This window comes from Bidens hawaiensis, unplaced genomic scaffold (assembly GCF_021521415.1).
Source record: "Bidens hawaiensis isolate Kalapana, Puna unplaced genomic scaffold, B.hawaiensis_p1.1 tig00018852_1, whole genome shotgun sequence".
In the NCBI taxonomy this organism is placed as follows: Eukaryota; Viridiplantae; Streptophyta; class Magnoliopsida; order Asterales; family Asteraceae; genus Bidens; species Bidens hawaiensis.
In genome coordinates, this window is record NW_027492865.1 from 401,463 (window position 1) to 414,591 (window position 13,129).

Sequence of the window (13,129 nt, forward strand, 5' to 3'; positions counted from 1 at the left end):
ACACCACAATAATAGTCGTACGTAACCAGTTTTTATAAGCTAAAACATATATGCGTAAAGTTAAGTATATATATATAAATCGGTGTCACGCAAATAATCTATCAATTAAAGGTTTATCATTACTAAAACGTTAAAAATCAAATTTAATAGGCATGGCACATACATTTTTGAATATCATAAACATTTATATATATATGCATGCAACTTCACCAGTTCACTTCCACCATGGAAACTGATCCACTCACCAGTACCCCAACAAGGTCACTTGTTTTAAGTTTAGTCCCAGAATACGTCAATGAACCTACGATTCGTCGAGACTTGATGGTGTTCGGTGAGATCAGAGGTGTAGATTTGGAGAGGGTGAGAGACGGGTATGTTACGGTCCACTTGAACGATATCCGGCAAGCGACACAAGTGCTAAACGAGGTGCAAAAACAATACGTACAACATCAGCGTCGTGTGAGGGAACATTTGGTATCTTACGCGTCACCTCCACTTCCTCCGCTACCGGCTGCCGGTCTCATTGGCGGCAATGCTGTGTGGGCCCACTTCACCATCCCAATCTCTGAAGACAATAGCAACCAACATACAGGTAACTTAACTTGAACCATTAATATATTTGAACCAATTGTTTCTTTTCATTACCATTAACCGAATATGTATTGTTGGTTTGTTTATTTATATTGTTAATATATAATTTGTTACTCTTAAATCTCATTAGTCAGGATGAGTTATTTTCCTAGGTTATCTTCAGATAGATATATCTTTGTGATATTTATAGTTTTAAATAAATATGAGAAAGATAAGATTAATGTTTGATACTTTATGATAAGCGAGTAAACGATGAGAGCGTGGAGATGAATAGGGATAAGCAAATGGTAGTACCGGTAGGTATTGGTATGGTATCGAGCTCATCCCTACTAGGAGATAATGATACTACAAGAAGAGGGTGCACCTCCTCCTAAAAAACAGCGGTGGTGGAAGATTAATCGTTGGATTATAGCCACGTGGATATTCCCTTCGTCTAAGCTTCGCCACTACCCAATTACTAATCTTGTTGAATTTGACCTCTTTGGCTTTTTGTTGAAAGCTTTCAAGAATGGGCGATCCTAAATGATAGGCTTTTGTAAACGAACCAAACGTTCAGTGAATTGTTTGTGAACCGTTGGGTGGGAAATTCGTTTATGTTCGTTTATTTAATAAACAAGCTAACATAATAAAAAAAAATTGTGTTCGTTTAATTAAACGAGCGAACATGAACACATGTTTTGTCTGTTCATTTATGTTCGTTTATCTATTAATGGAACATGAATAAATATTATCTAGATGAGTCATCTACTTAGTGGTTTATATTTGCTCAAATTTGTTCATTTATGGTTGTTTGTATTTATATACATTTGTTCATATATGTTCGTGTACTATTCGTTTAGATTTTAAACAAATGAACAGGAACATGTTCCTTTTTTGAATAAACGAACATGAACACAAATAATTGTTCGATTAAGTGTTTGTTTAAAGTTAAATGAACGAACATGAACATGCCCTTGTTCATGTTCGTTCAGTTCGTTTGCAAGCCTACTGAATCATCACAATTTCAAGCCACCGGCCTATATTCAATCAACAATGCTTTCGCATGTGATTTTATTTTACTACATTTGCAATACTTTTGTTTCCTCACGACTATGTCAGTCACCCGGATCGACCTCTGATGGATTTTCTTAGCTCTAATAAACTTATTTCATGTTGTAAGAATAATTCTCAAGTCCTTTTTGTTAATTACTAAACATATGCCTTTACCGTTTTTTCTATTTCGCATATATCTACTACTTAATTTTGTGTGTGTGTGTGTGTCTTTTTATAATATATCTCAGTGTGTTTTTTGGTTAGTATTTGTCTGTTACTCTTTGTAACTAATACATTTGAATTTCATACCTAGGTTACACAAGATTTGGCATTCAAAACTATTGTCAACCTATTTATGGAATTGAAGGGAGCATAAAGGATGGAAGAGAGCCATTAAGCCTACCCAAACACAATAGATTAAAAAACACTCTGATCACAAAGGGTGGTTGTTCTTCAAGTAAACACGGGATGGGTAGAGATGAATACGGTCGAAGATTTATAATCAGGGAAGAAGAAGGGATCGTTTATGCTTCAGATCCCCGAACTACCCTCATGATCAGGAACATTCCAAATAAACACAGGTCTAAACCATATGTTATTTAATTGTGTTCTTGATCTTTTAATATAAGGATTTTGGGTTTTGTTTTCATGCAGTAAGGAACAGTTGCTGAACATGCTTGACAATCATTGCATTTGTTTCAATGAGCAGATAATTACTAGCGATCAGCCTCCATCATCCTATGATTTCTTCTACCTCCCTATCAGTCCCGTGTAAGCATGTTCCTTATTATTCTCTTCACCAAAATTTTGATTTAAAGTGCTAGCTATATATGTTGTTAAATTACAGGAATAATACCAACATGGGATATGCGTTTGTGAACATGACATCACCACACGGAGCAATGAGACTATACAATGCGTTTCAGCATATGAAGTGGCACGTTTCGAACTCTAAAAAAATATGCCAAGTTGAATATGCCGCCACATTTCAGGTTTCGTTTACTCAATATTTTGTAATTATACCATACAAAACGCAAATCTTACGTCAAATTCTTGATAATTTTAAGGGCCTAGATGCGTTGAAGGCGCATTTCAAGGACTTGAGCTTTCGAAACAAGACAAAGGAGAACATGCCACTGGTTTTTGATCCGCCACGAGATGGCCAGAGACATGCTCAGGGAACACCCATTATGGATGTGAATTAGTTGAGTCGATGTGGTTGACCAGATACGGCTCTTACTTCTTACATGCTATATATATATATATATATTGTAACTAATTCAAGATGTGAAACTATATTTGTGGAGAAAAAGATAAATGCTATAGATGCAACTTTAATACGTTTGCAACTCATGCTGGTTGAAGTGGTAAAAGGTCAAAACCCAAGTTTTTCTTTTGGTGGTTGCTTTGGTATGGGTCGATCTTCTTCTATATGTTGTGGTTATTTTTAACAAATAATCTCCGTGTCAATACAACTATGACTAAAAAGTAAGCAGTCATTTAGGATGATCAGGGTGTTCTCTGTAAGTAGACATACCGGGTAGCTCGATACGGCAATACCGATACGTTGTGCAAGAATCTCCTTTCTTAATGCCACATGCAGTGATGTACCCAGGGTCGTCTCCATTCTTCAATATAAACACATTCTTTCAAAATAAACAATCTTCTTAAACCAACATCTTGAGAATTAAAAACAATCTTCCAAATCATCTTTCTATAATTTCATGCCCATAAATATAATCTGCAAATGTAGGAAAGAAAAATAAGAATATGGTCATAATCCACATTTTGATGTTTATTCATCCCTAAAATATAAAAGATAACTTAAGAGACTTCGGGATATTTCATCAACCGTCTCATCAATAATAATAGTGGGTTGTTCCTAGGATAAGTCCTTCATACCTATTGTTTTGGACAAAAATCTACTAAGGATAATATATCCAAATCTGTTATGTGAGGTTTAGTGCTTAAATGATAACAGCGATTATATGAACGAAATAGAGATGAACACCGTGATTTGATAACGAGGGAAAAAGCCCTTAATTACGATAATCTTACTTCAGTCAAAACTTAACAAGACAATCTTTGGTCGAATGACTTCGGTCAAGGATTAGCGAGGTAATCATTGGTCGAATCACTTCGGTCAAGGATCAGCGAGGTAACCTTTGGTCGGATAGTACGTGATTATAGTAATCTCCGGCACAAAAAAAACCCCCGGACGGTGAAAACTATCACCGTCAAGTATATTGATAATAAAAGGTGGTTACAAGTGTTGTGGAGATTATGATCAGAAATACAATAGTTGCTATGTGTGTGTGTATGCTCCTGGATAGAATTATGAGAGCTGCTAAAGTGTGTAAGGTGATAAGTGTGTAACCCTAGCTGATCACAATTTCGTTATATACAAAAAATAACAATAACTAATGTCCTATTTTTAAGGAACTACTCCCACTAGCTTCATCCACGACTTTGACCACGTGCATAAAGGAGTCATGTAACGAAATTATAGGTAGACTAAGTCTAGGAGTTGTTGCAGTTATTAAACATCAGTCTTCATGTGACAATCATCCATCAACAGCAATGTTGACTAAAGATCCTGGATCCAGACTCAGCTAGAGAATTCTTCAGAAGGATAATTGATCCAAGCACGTCTTCAAGAATAACATATCCTTAGTACTCAGTTGTTGGTGACTCAACAAGAAGTCCTATAAATCCGCCACTTCTCCCACTAAACGTGCTACAGCCATTTGACCACGTGTTTGACAAGTCCAATAGCGAGATATCCGGTGGAATAAGTTTTGGAGCCGTTATACTTATTAAATAACAACCTACACACAAGAAACAATTGTTATTAATACCAAGTACTGAGGACCACTGATCCTGACAGATCCTGTCAGGATAACGTATCCACAGTGTCAAATTCCTGTGCCCTAACAATTGCCCCTAAGACTGATCCTGACAGGATCTGTCTAAGAATAACTGATCCAAGAACATATGTCAGGATAACGTATCCACAGTGTCAAATTCCTGTGCCCTAACAATTGCCCCCAAAATGGCGGTTGTGATAAGATCACAGCGGTCATTTTGCCTTTGAATTCAGACTTCCTGCAAAAACGGATGAGATTTGACAAGCTAGATATAATTATCATATATCTATAGAGTTTGAGAACTTCTCTTCAAGCTATATATCCAAAACTTCTTATTTTTCCAGCAAATCATGATCAGCTAGTAACACATGTTTAACCCGGGTGGATGGTCCATTTTTTTGAATGGTGAAATCCGGGTTAATGATTTGTGGTAATTGCAAGTAAGTTTAATAAATAGTATCTTTTAACTATCTGTTGATTGTCTGTTATTTTGAAAGTTTGTCTGATATAGCTTTAGACTTGTTGAAAGTTTTGAGAAATATTCTTTAGTAATTTTTTTTTATTTTTTGGATAAAAGATCCTTATGAAAATTGCTTAGGATAGAATATCCTTGAAGAATAAATAGTAGGATAAAATATCCTTAAAAGTTGATAAGAACTTTATAATAGTTATTTCCTTGAAGGACAAATTTTTAGGATAGAGTATCCTTAAAATAGGTAAAACTTTTAGTAATAAAACAACTTTAAGAGAATAGCCTTCTCAACCGAAATATCCAAAATTATTGCAACAAATATGATACATAAGTTAATTAACAAAGATCATACCAGAAGTTCTAGATAGACCTAAGTTACCATAAGTATTCAACTCTCAGTGATCCTTGAAGGAATAGCTTTAGGATTCGGGATCCTAGAATTTTGATCCTCAGAATCTAATTTATGATACCTGATGCAAATAACTTATGATATTATCCGGGATTAAACCCATTAAGCTGGGGACAAGCCCATAAAATAAACTGGGACAAGCCCGTGCAACTGGGGACAAGCCCAAAAATAAACTGGGGACAAGCCCGTGCAACTGGGGACAAGCCCGTGAACTGGTGTTAAACTGGGGACAAGCCCAAAACTGGGGACAAGCCCAAACTGGGGACTAGCCCAAAGATACAGATGTTAACTGGGGACTCGCCCAAACCGGGATTTAACCCAAACGTGAGATAACGTGAAAACGTTATAAACCGGTGGTATGGTACGTCTACCACAAATCGTAGGATCCTCCATATAGCCGAAGACAACGAAATTGTCAGCCACTAAGCGTGTACTAGTCCCGCTGCCCCGGACTATACGTTGGATAGCGTGCGCAACTGGCGATCGTGAAAAATGTGAAAACCTTTAAACCTTAGGGGATATGACCATCGGGGGTCATATCCAAACGTGGGCAAGGCCAAGGGAAATAGTAAGGTACCTTAAATGTAAAGGAGAAGTGGCCAACCTCTTAGACATTGAACCTCTTATTGAAATCTGCATTGTTACTTAAAAACTTGGAAAAGATAAATGTTAAGAATACATTATCCTTAAAATCACAAGAATATGAAATGAATAAGTGATCAGATAGATATTACCAATTTTAGGATCCTTGATCCTAATAGATCCTTAAAGGATAATTGATCCTGATTAAAAAAAATACTTCCTGAGGTGGATAGCATTCCATGCTCTGGGTAACGTGTTGCCTTCCATTGTGAGCAAATTATATGCCCCCTTTCCTGCTTCCGACTCAATCTGATAAGGTCCTTCCCATTTGGGCGCTAGCTTCCCATCAGCCGGATTTGTTGTGTTTTGGAAGGTTTTTCTCAATACTAGATCTCCTTCTTGAAATCTTCTGATTCTGATATTTTTGTTGTATGCCCCAGCTACCCTTTGTTGATAAGCTGTCATTCTGATCTTTGCTAGGTCTCTGAGTTCTTCTATAGTATCCAAGTCTTCAAGGAGGATATCTTCATTGGCTTCAGGATCACGGATGCTCGTTCTCGCATTAGGAACCACCATTTCTGTAGGAATTACTGCTTCTGATCCAAACACCAATGAGAAGGGTGTTTGGCCTGTTGCATTTTTAGGCGTAGTCCTGTCTGCCCATTTCCCTTCTTGGATCCTAGCTTCTTCTTTAGATTGTTGATGATGATCTTGTTGCTAGACTCTGCTTGACCATTGGCTTGAGGATGAACCGGAGTGGAAGTAATCATTTTGATGCCCCAACTGTCACAAAAGTTAGTGGTTCTATTCCCGATAAACTAGGAACCATTGTCACAAACAATTTCAGCAGGAATACCAAATCTAGTTATAATATTTCGTTTAATAAAAGATATTACTTCCCTTTCTCGGACGTGTACAAATGCTTCTGCCTCAATCCATTTGGAGAAGTAGTCAGTCATAGCAAGCATAAAAACCATTCCGCCTGGTGCCTTTGGTAGCTTGCCTACAATATCCATTCCCCATTTTATGAAAGGCCATGAGGAGGATATAGGATACAGAGACTCCGCTGGCTGATGAAGGATGTTTGCGTGTCTTTGGCAAGCATCACATTTCCTTGAATACTCCACTGCATCCTTCTTCATCGTTGGCCAGAAGTATCCAGTTCTGAGTATCCTGGAAAATAACGCTCTTCCACCTGTGTGATTGCCACAATCTTCTTCATGAAAATCCTTGAATACTTCTTGGATCTCAGGATCCTCATCTCAAATATGGACCTGTAAGAGATTTTCTATATACCATATCATTTAGCAAAATATATCGGGATACCTTGAGTTTGAAGGACTTGAGATTTTCTGTGGCTGGAATTTCTCTAGTCTGAATGTAGTTCTTGATAGGATGGATCCATGATCCTTTGTTATTTGAGGATAAAGGATCCCAGAGCACCAGTTCTTTATCATTCGTTATCTCTCCAACTTCCTGTTCTCCTATTGCTGGCAAGAGAATGTGAATTATTGGGATTTTCAAATCCTCAAGAATCTTCAGAGATGAGGCTAAGTTTGCCAAGGCGTCTGCCTCAGCGTTTTCTTCCCTCGGTACCTATGTAATACTAAATTTTTCGAAGGATTTCGATAACTCCTTCACAACATCTAAATATTTCATTAGTTTCTCACCTTTAACAACATACGAGCCATTAAAGTGGTTAGTTATCAATAAAGAATCTACATAAACTTGAAGATACCTGATCCTCATGCACTTAGCTAATTGCAAACCTACGATCAAAGCTTCATAATCTGCCTCGTTGTTCGTTGCTTGGAAATCACAGGCTATAGACTGGGGTAATATGTCCCCCCTGTGGCGATTTCAGTAGAATACTTAATCCTGTTCCTCTTACATTGGAGGCTCCATTGGTAAGGAGGATCCAAGGATCCTTAGTCTCTTCTAGTTGTTAGACTTCTAGATCAGCTTCCCTTTGTATATCACGGCTGAAATCAGCCACAAAGTCTGCTAGTGCTTGTGACTTGATGGCTGTTCTTGGCTCGTACTGAATATCATATGCACTCAGTTTCACAGCCCACTTGGCCATTCTACCTGACAACTCTGGCTTTCTAAGGACATTCTTAACAGGATAATTAGTTCTTAAAATAATAGTATGAGTATCAAAGTAATGTCTCGATCTAGTGGAAGCCACTCATTCTATACTTTATTTACATAGAATAAAATCCCTCAAAGGATTATAACAAAGGATTATAAACTTTTGACTAAAAAATTGTTTTGATTGAAATGGAAAAAAATCAATCCCATAATGAATTAGTTAATTAGTTGGAATAAACTAACTAAAATCAAGAGTTTTTATTTCATTAGACCGTTGCAAGAATTAATTTTCTAAATGAGAATACCTGGCTTCCGCATTTAAAAGACTTTTACTTACATAATTGACGGGGTGTTGTTCACCTTCGTGATCCTTCACAAGGACGGCACTTATGGCATTTCCTGAAACGGCTAGGTATAGATACAAGGATTCTCCATCCACAGGCTTCATCAGAGCTGGTGTAGAGGATAAGTAATCCTTTAAGGCTTTGAGTGGTTGTTTCTGTACAAGGATCCTTTATTCTAGTAAGGGGATTCTTGCTTCTGATGAGTCACCCAAATGATCCTGGATCCTCTTGTCATCTTTCAACCGTATGAATCTAAGTGCCCTGTTTCTGACTTCATCTAGAGACCTGCAAGGAGTCATCACAAGATCATCATAAAAGGGGGAGCCCCTATTTAGTCCCATCTTGAAGGCTTCTACAGCTGTAGCCATGTCAAGATTAGGGATATCTAGGGTCTCCCTGCCAAACTTCGCAACAAAATCCCTAAGGGATTCATCATTGGGTTGGACAACTCTATATAAGTCACTAGTTAACTTCTCAAATTTCATACTACAAGAAAATTGGTTGTTGAATAAGTTAACTAAATGTGAGAAAGAAATAACAGAAAAGGGAGGAAGACTTAGCAGTCGTTTTAATGTAGATCCTGTAAGTGTGTATCCGAAACCCTTGCACAGACAAGCCTCCTCGAGTCTCTCGGGAATTGGATTGATCTCCATTCTTTCTTTGTATTGGGCTACATGCTCTTCAGGATCAGTGGTACCATCGTACACTTTCATGTTGGGGGTTCGAAGGCGTTTTGGGATCTCCGCATCACATATTGGTGGAGCAAATCTGGACAGTTTGTGGCTTCCTTCTGGTATCTCAGGAATTGGACGTATCACCCCTGGTACGCTGGATATCATATCCTTGAGTTTCTGTAGTTCCTTAGCCATAGCTTGGTTGATACCTGCATCCTGCATGGAACCACGGTTAGCATCTAAGGATATAGGATCATACAAGTCACCTCTTTGTTGCGTGAAAGTCGGCATTCCAGAAGAGTGGTTGGTGTAAGAAGCGTCTGCTACAGGCGTTGGTCCACCAGAAGCTATGGTCTGCATGGGGATTATATCTCCTTCATGGACTTCTGAAGACCATTGATGTTGAACTCCTAAGGATCCTTGACCCTTATAGAAGGATCCATGAGGCTGAGAGTTGTAGGATCCTTGGTGATGTAACACCCCGACCGATGGCGGATTATACATCGGGACGCCACTTATTGTTTCATTACTCGTGACACTATTTGGGTGTCAATATTTAATAAATACATTTCATTGCGCATGCGCATAACACACCATAAAATAACATAAATCACATATCATAACTCATAATATTCAAATACATAAATTTGTCTTGTTATATTTTAAACTAGGTCCAAAGTAAAAGAAAACATCCTACGTGTCCTCGAGTTTCCAAAAGCAGCTACAGCAAACCTGAACATGTGTTAAAGTAAAACGTCAACACTTGCGTGTCGGTGAGAAATCAAGTTTAATAGATATAAATAGATAACAAAGCACTGCGCGCAACATGTGTATAACTGGTGTTCAACATAGCGTGTAAACAGATTGTGATCAAGCCTAAATAGATCATAGCTCATAGTTCATAGCGTGCTCCAAATCGAGCAAAAACAAATAATCATTCGTGTAGGTGCAAACAAGTCAAGAAAATCGTAACAATAGGTCTCCCGTGTTCATCTAATGGATCCATGAAAACTTCGGAATAGGCCGATCAAAGCGGTTAATGATCCACACATACAATTATACAACACTAGTAAACGTCCATAACACATGGGTTTTGCGCACATAATTTCATAAACAAGTTTAAGACTCAAGTTGTACGAACACACGAACATCCCAAAACGTTAAAAATGAAAGGGGATTAGGTACGAGATTACTCACTTGTAAAAGGTGTGTTGAAAGATAATGCAAGAACCAACTTTTAAACAAGCGAAAGTTAACCTATAAATAAGAGGTTATTGGTTTAACGATTGGTTTTTATGTCTTGAATACATGTAAGTCACTTAAACAAATTATTTAAAAAGAATTATATATTATATATTTACCGAGATTTCTGGGCAGGAAAGAAGAGAAGACGGATGCAAAGAGGGGAGTGGAGGCGTTGCTGAGGATCTTCGGCAGAGAGTAAGGGAGAAAGATTTTGGGGAGAGTTTTAAGTGTTTAGAGTGTAGTGTTTAATTATCCAAGAAATTAGCTTTATTTATAGGAAAACCCTAGGGAACACATCCCTTGAATTGGGGAAAAGATCTTATCAAATCAAAGCAAAAGATATAAAAAGCAAAAGATATCACAAGCTAAAGATATGGTGGCAGCTGCAGGGGATGGGGAAGGCTGACAGGTTACTGTTCATAGCATGGGAGGGGTCAGATAAAGGTACTGTTCAAGACATGCAAAAGAAGATTTTAAAAGATTATGCCAGTTACTTTTTCTGACAACCAAGAGGGTTGGTAAGCAAGCTGCGCCGAAAGTGACTTTTCGGACAGATGTCAGATCTGGCCTACTGTGCCCATACCTTGGCAGGTATAGCACAGAAGATAAGATATTTCAAAAGCATACAGGCTGGCTTAAACTGGAGAAAAGACTTAAGTGTCTAGCGCGAGAAGGCTTGAGTGCGCGAGGGCGAAGGCAGACAGAACAAGCCTTTGCGCGCCGCGGGAAGAACTACAATCCTTTGCGCACCGCGGGAAGAACTACAATCCTTAGCGCGCCGCGGGAAGAACTACAATCCTTAGCGCGTCGCGGGAACAGTTTGCCTCGCGTATCGCAGGAACAGCTGGTCTTCACGCAGGCTTCCTTGTAAGGAGTTCTGGCGCGTGGAGCTGCGCAGACATCCTTAGGCGGGAAGAACCAAAGGACAAGCAAAGAGTTAAGAGAAAAAGGAGTTCAAGGCTCAAGGGTTAAGCAGAAGGGCGGGACGGCGACAAGAGAGAAAAAGGGGCGGGACGGCGAAAGGAATTATTATTATTATTATAAATATAAAGATTATAATCAAATTTTAAATCTTAAAATCGGATCCGAAAACGGGTACCTGGGTAGGGTCGGATTTGGGCAGATGTCACAGTCTCCCCTACTTTAAGAAATTTCGTCCCGAAATTTATCTCGAAGTAGGATGCGCAGATAAAAGGTGCGGGTACTTGATCTTCATTTGATCTTCCCTTTCCCAAGTGAACTCGGCTCCGCGCTTGGACTCCCAGCGAACTTTGACAACAGGGATGCGACTGCGCTTGGTTTGCTTCACCTCGCGATCCATAATCTCAACAGGCTTCTCAACGAAATGCATAGACTCATCAACTTGAACTTCATCAAGTGGTATGTGGAGGTTCTCGTCAGCTAAACATTTCTTGAGATTGGATACATGGAACGTTGGATGCACATTGCTGAGCGCGGGCGGCAGGTCCAGTTTGTAGGCAACCTTTCCCACCCTCGAAAGAATCTTGAACGGACCAACATAACGAGGTGCAAGCTTACCTTTCTTCCCAAAGCGGACAACACCCTTCCAGGGCGACACTTTGAGGAGAACAAGATCACCAACTAGAAATTCGAGAGGCTTCCGCCTGCGATCCGCGTAACTCTTCTGTCGGCTTCTGGCAGTCAGCAGATGATCACGGACCTTGGCGATTTTATCGGTTGTCTCTTGAACTAGTTCGGGTCCTGTGATTTGAACTTCACCCACTTCGTTCCAACAAATCGGTGAGCGGCACTTTCGACCGTAAAGTGCCTCAAATGGGGCCATACCAATGCTGGAATGATAGCTGTTATTATAAGAGAACTCGATCAGAGGTAGGTGTGAATCCCAATTACCTCCAAAATCAAGAACACAAGATCGAAGCATATCCTCAAGGGTTTGGATGGTTCGCTCAGACTGTCCGTCAGTCTGAGGATGATATGCAGTACTCATGTCCAAACGAGTTCCTAACGCAGATTGGAGAGATTTCCAAAAGCGAGATATAAAACAGCCATCGCGATCGGATATGATGCTCAAGGGAGTACCATGACGGCAGACAATTTCTTTGACATATAGATGCGCAAGTTGTTCAACACGGTAGGTTTCACGAATGGGCAGAAAGTGGGCAGACTTGGTCAATCGATCCACTATTGCCCAAATGCTATCATGTTTGCTTGCGGTCGAGGGTAACTTGGTGATAAAGTCCATTGCTATACTTTCCCATTTCCACGTAGGAATTTCTGGTTGTTCGAGCAAACCAGATGGGCGTTGATGTTCAGCTTTTACCTTAGAACAAGTTAGGCATTTAGCCACGAACACAGCAATATCCTTTTTCATACCGGGCCACCAAAAGGTAAGGCGCAAATCTTTGTACATTTTGTCAGCGCCAGGATGAATAGAATACCGAGTTTTGTGCGCTTCACTCAGTATGACAGCGCGAAGAATCTCATCATTGGGAATCCAGATGCGATTGAGATAACAGAGAGTTCCATTCAGGTTGGGGACTAGATGTGCTTCCGCACCACACGCTAACTCGGCGCGTAGGTTGCCTTTGCTGATCGATGCGCGCTGCGCGTCGCGAATGCGCGATTCAAGATTGCTTTGGATCGGCGCGAAGTGAAGCTGCGTGTGCGGCAAAATACAGTTGAGTTGACTGGGTTTGCGGCTGAGCGCATCGGCTACCACATTAGCCTTTCCAGGATGATATCGGATCTCACAATCGTAATCGCTGATGAGTTCGTTCCATCGGCGTTGTCTCATGTTAAGTTCCTTTTGATCAAAAATGTGCTGAAGGCTTTTATGGTCG

General features: G+C 39.6%; 1 protein-coding gene across 1 annotated transcript; it reads left to right on the top strand.

The window, feature by feature from the left end:
• The first annotated feature begins 225 nt into the window (after positions 1-225).
• Positions 226-2,828, top strand: LOC143557280 (uncharacterized). Its single transcript, XM_077046391.1, has 4 exons — positions 226-592; positions 1,937-2,204; positions 2,278-2,394; positions 2,471-2,828. The coding sequence occupies exons 1-4, from the start codon at positions 226-228 to the stop codon at positions 2,826-2,828; spliced, it is 1,110 nt and encodes a 369-aa protein (XP_076902506.1).
• The last annotated feature ends 10,301 nt before the right edge of the window (positions 2,829-13,129 follow it).

Excerpts from the sequence above, each read along its gene's own strand:
- LOC143557280 (XM_077046391.1), top strand. The coding sequence starts at position 226 with ATGGAAACTGATCCACTCACCAGTACCCCAACAAGGTCACTTGTTTTA. Across the intron at positions 593-1,936 it reads CAATAGCAACCAACATACAG|GTTACACAAGATTTGGCATT; the intron begins GTAACTTAACTT and ends TTTCATACCTAG. Across the intron at positions 2,205-2,277 it reads AACATTCCAAATAAACACAG|TAAGGAACAGTTGCTGAACA; the intron begins GTCTAAACCATA and ends GTTTTCATGCAG.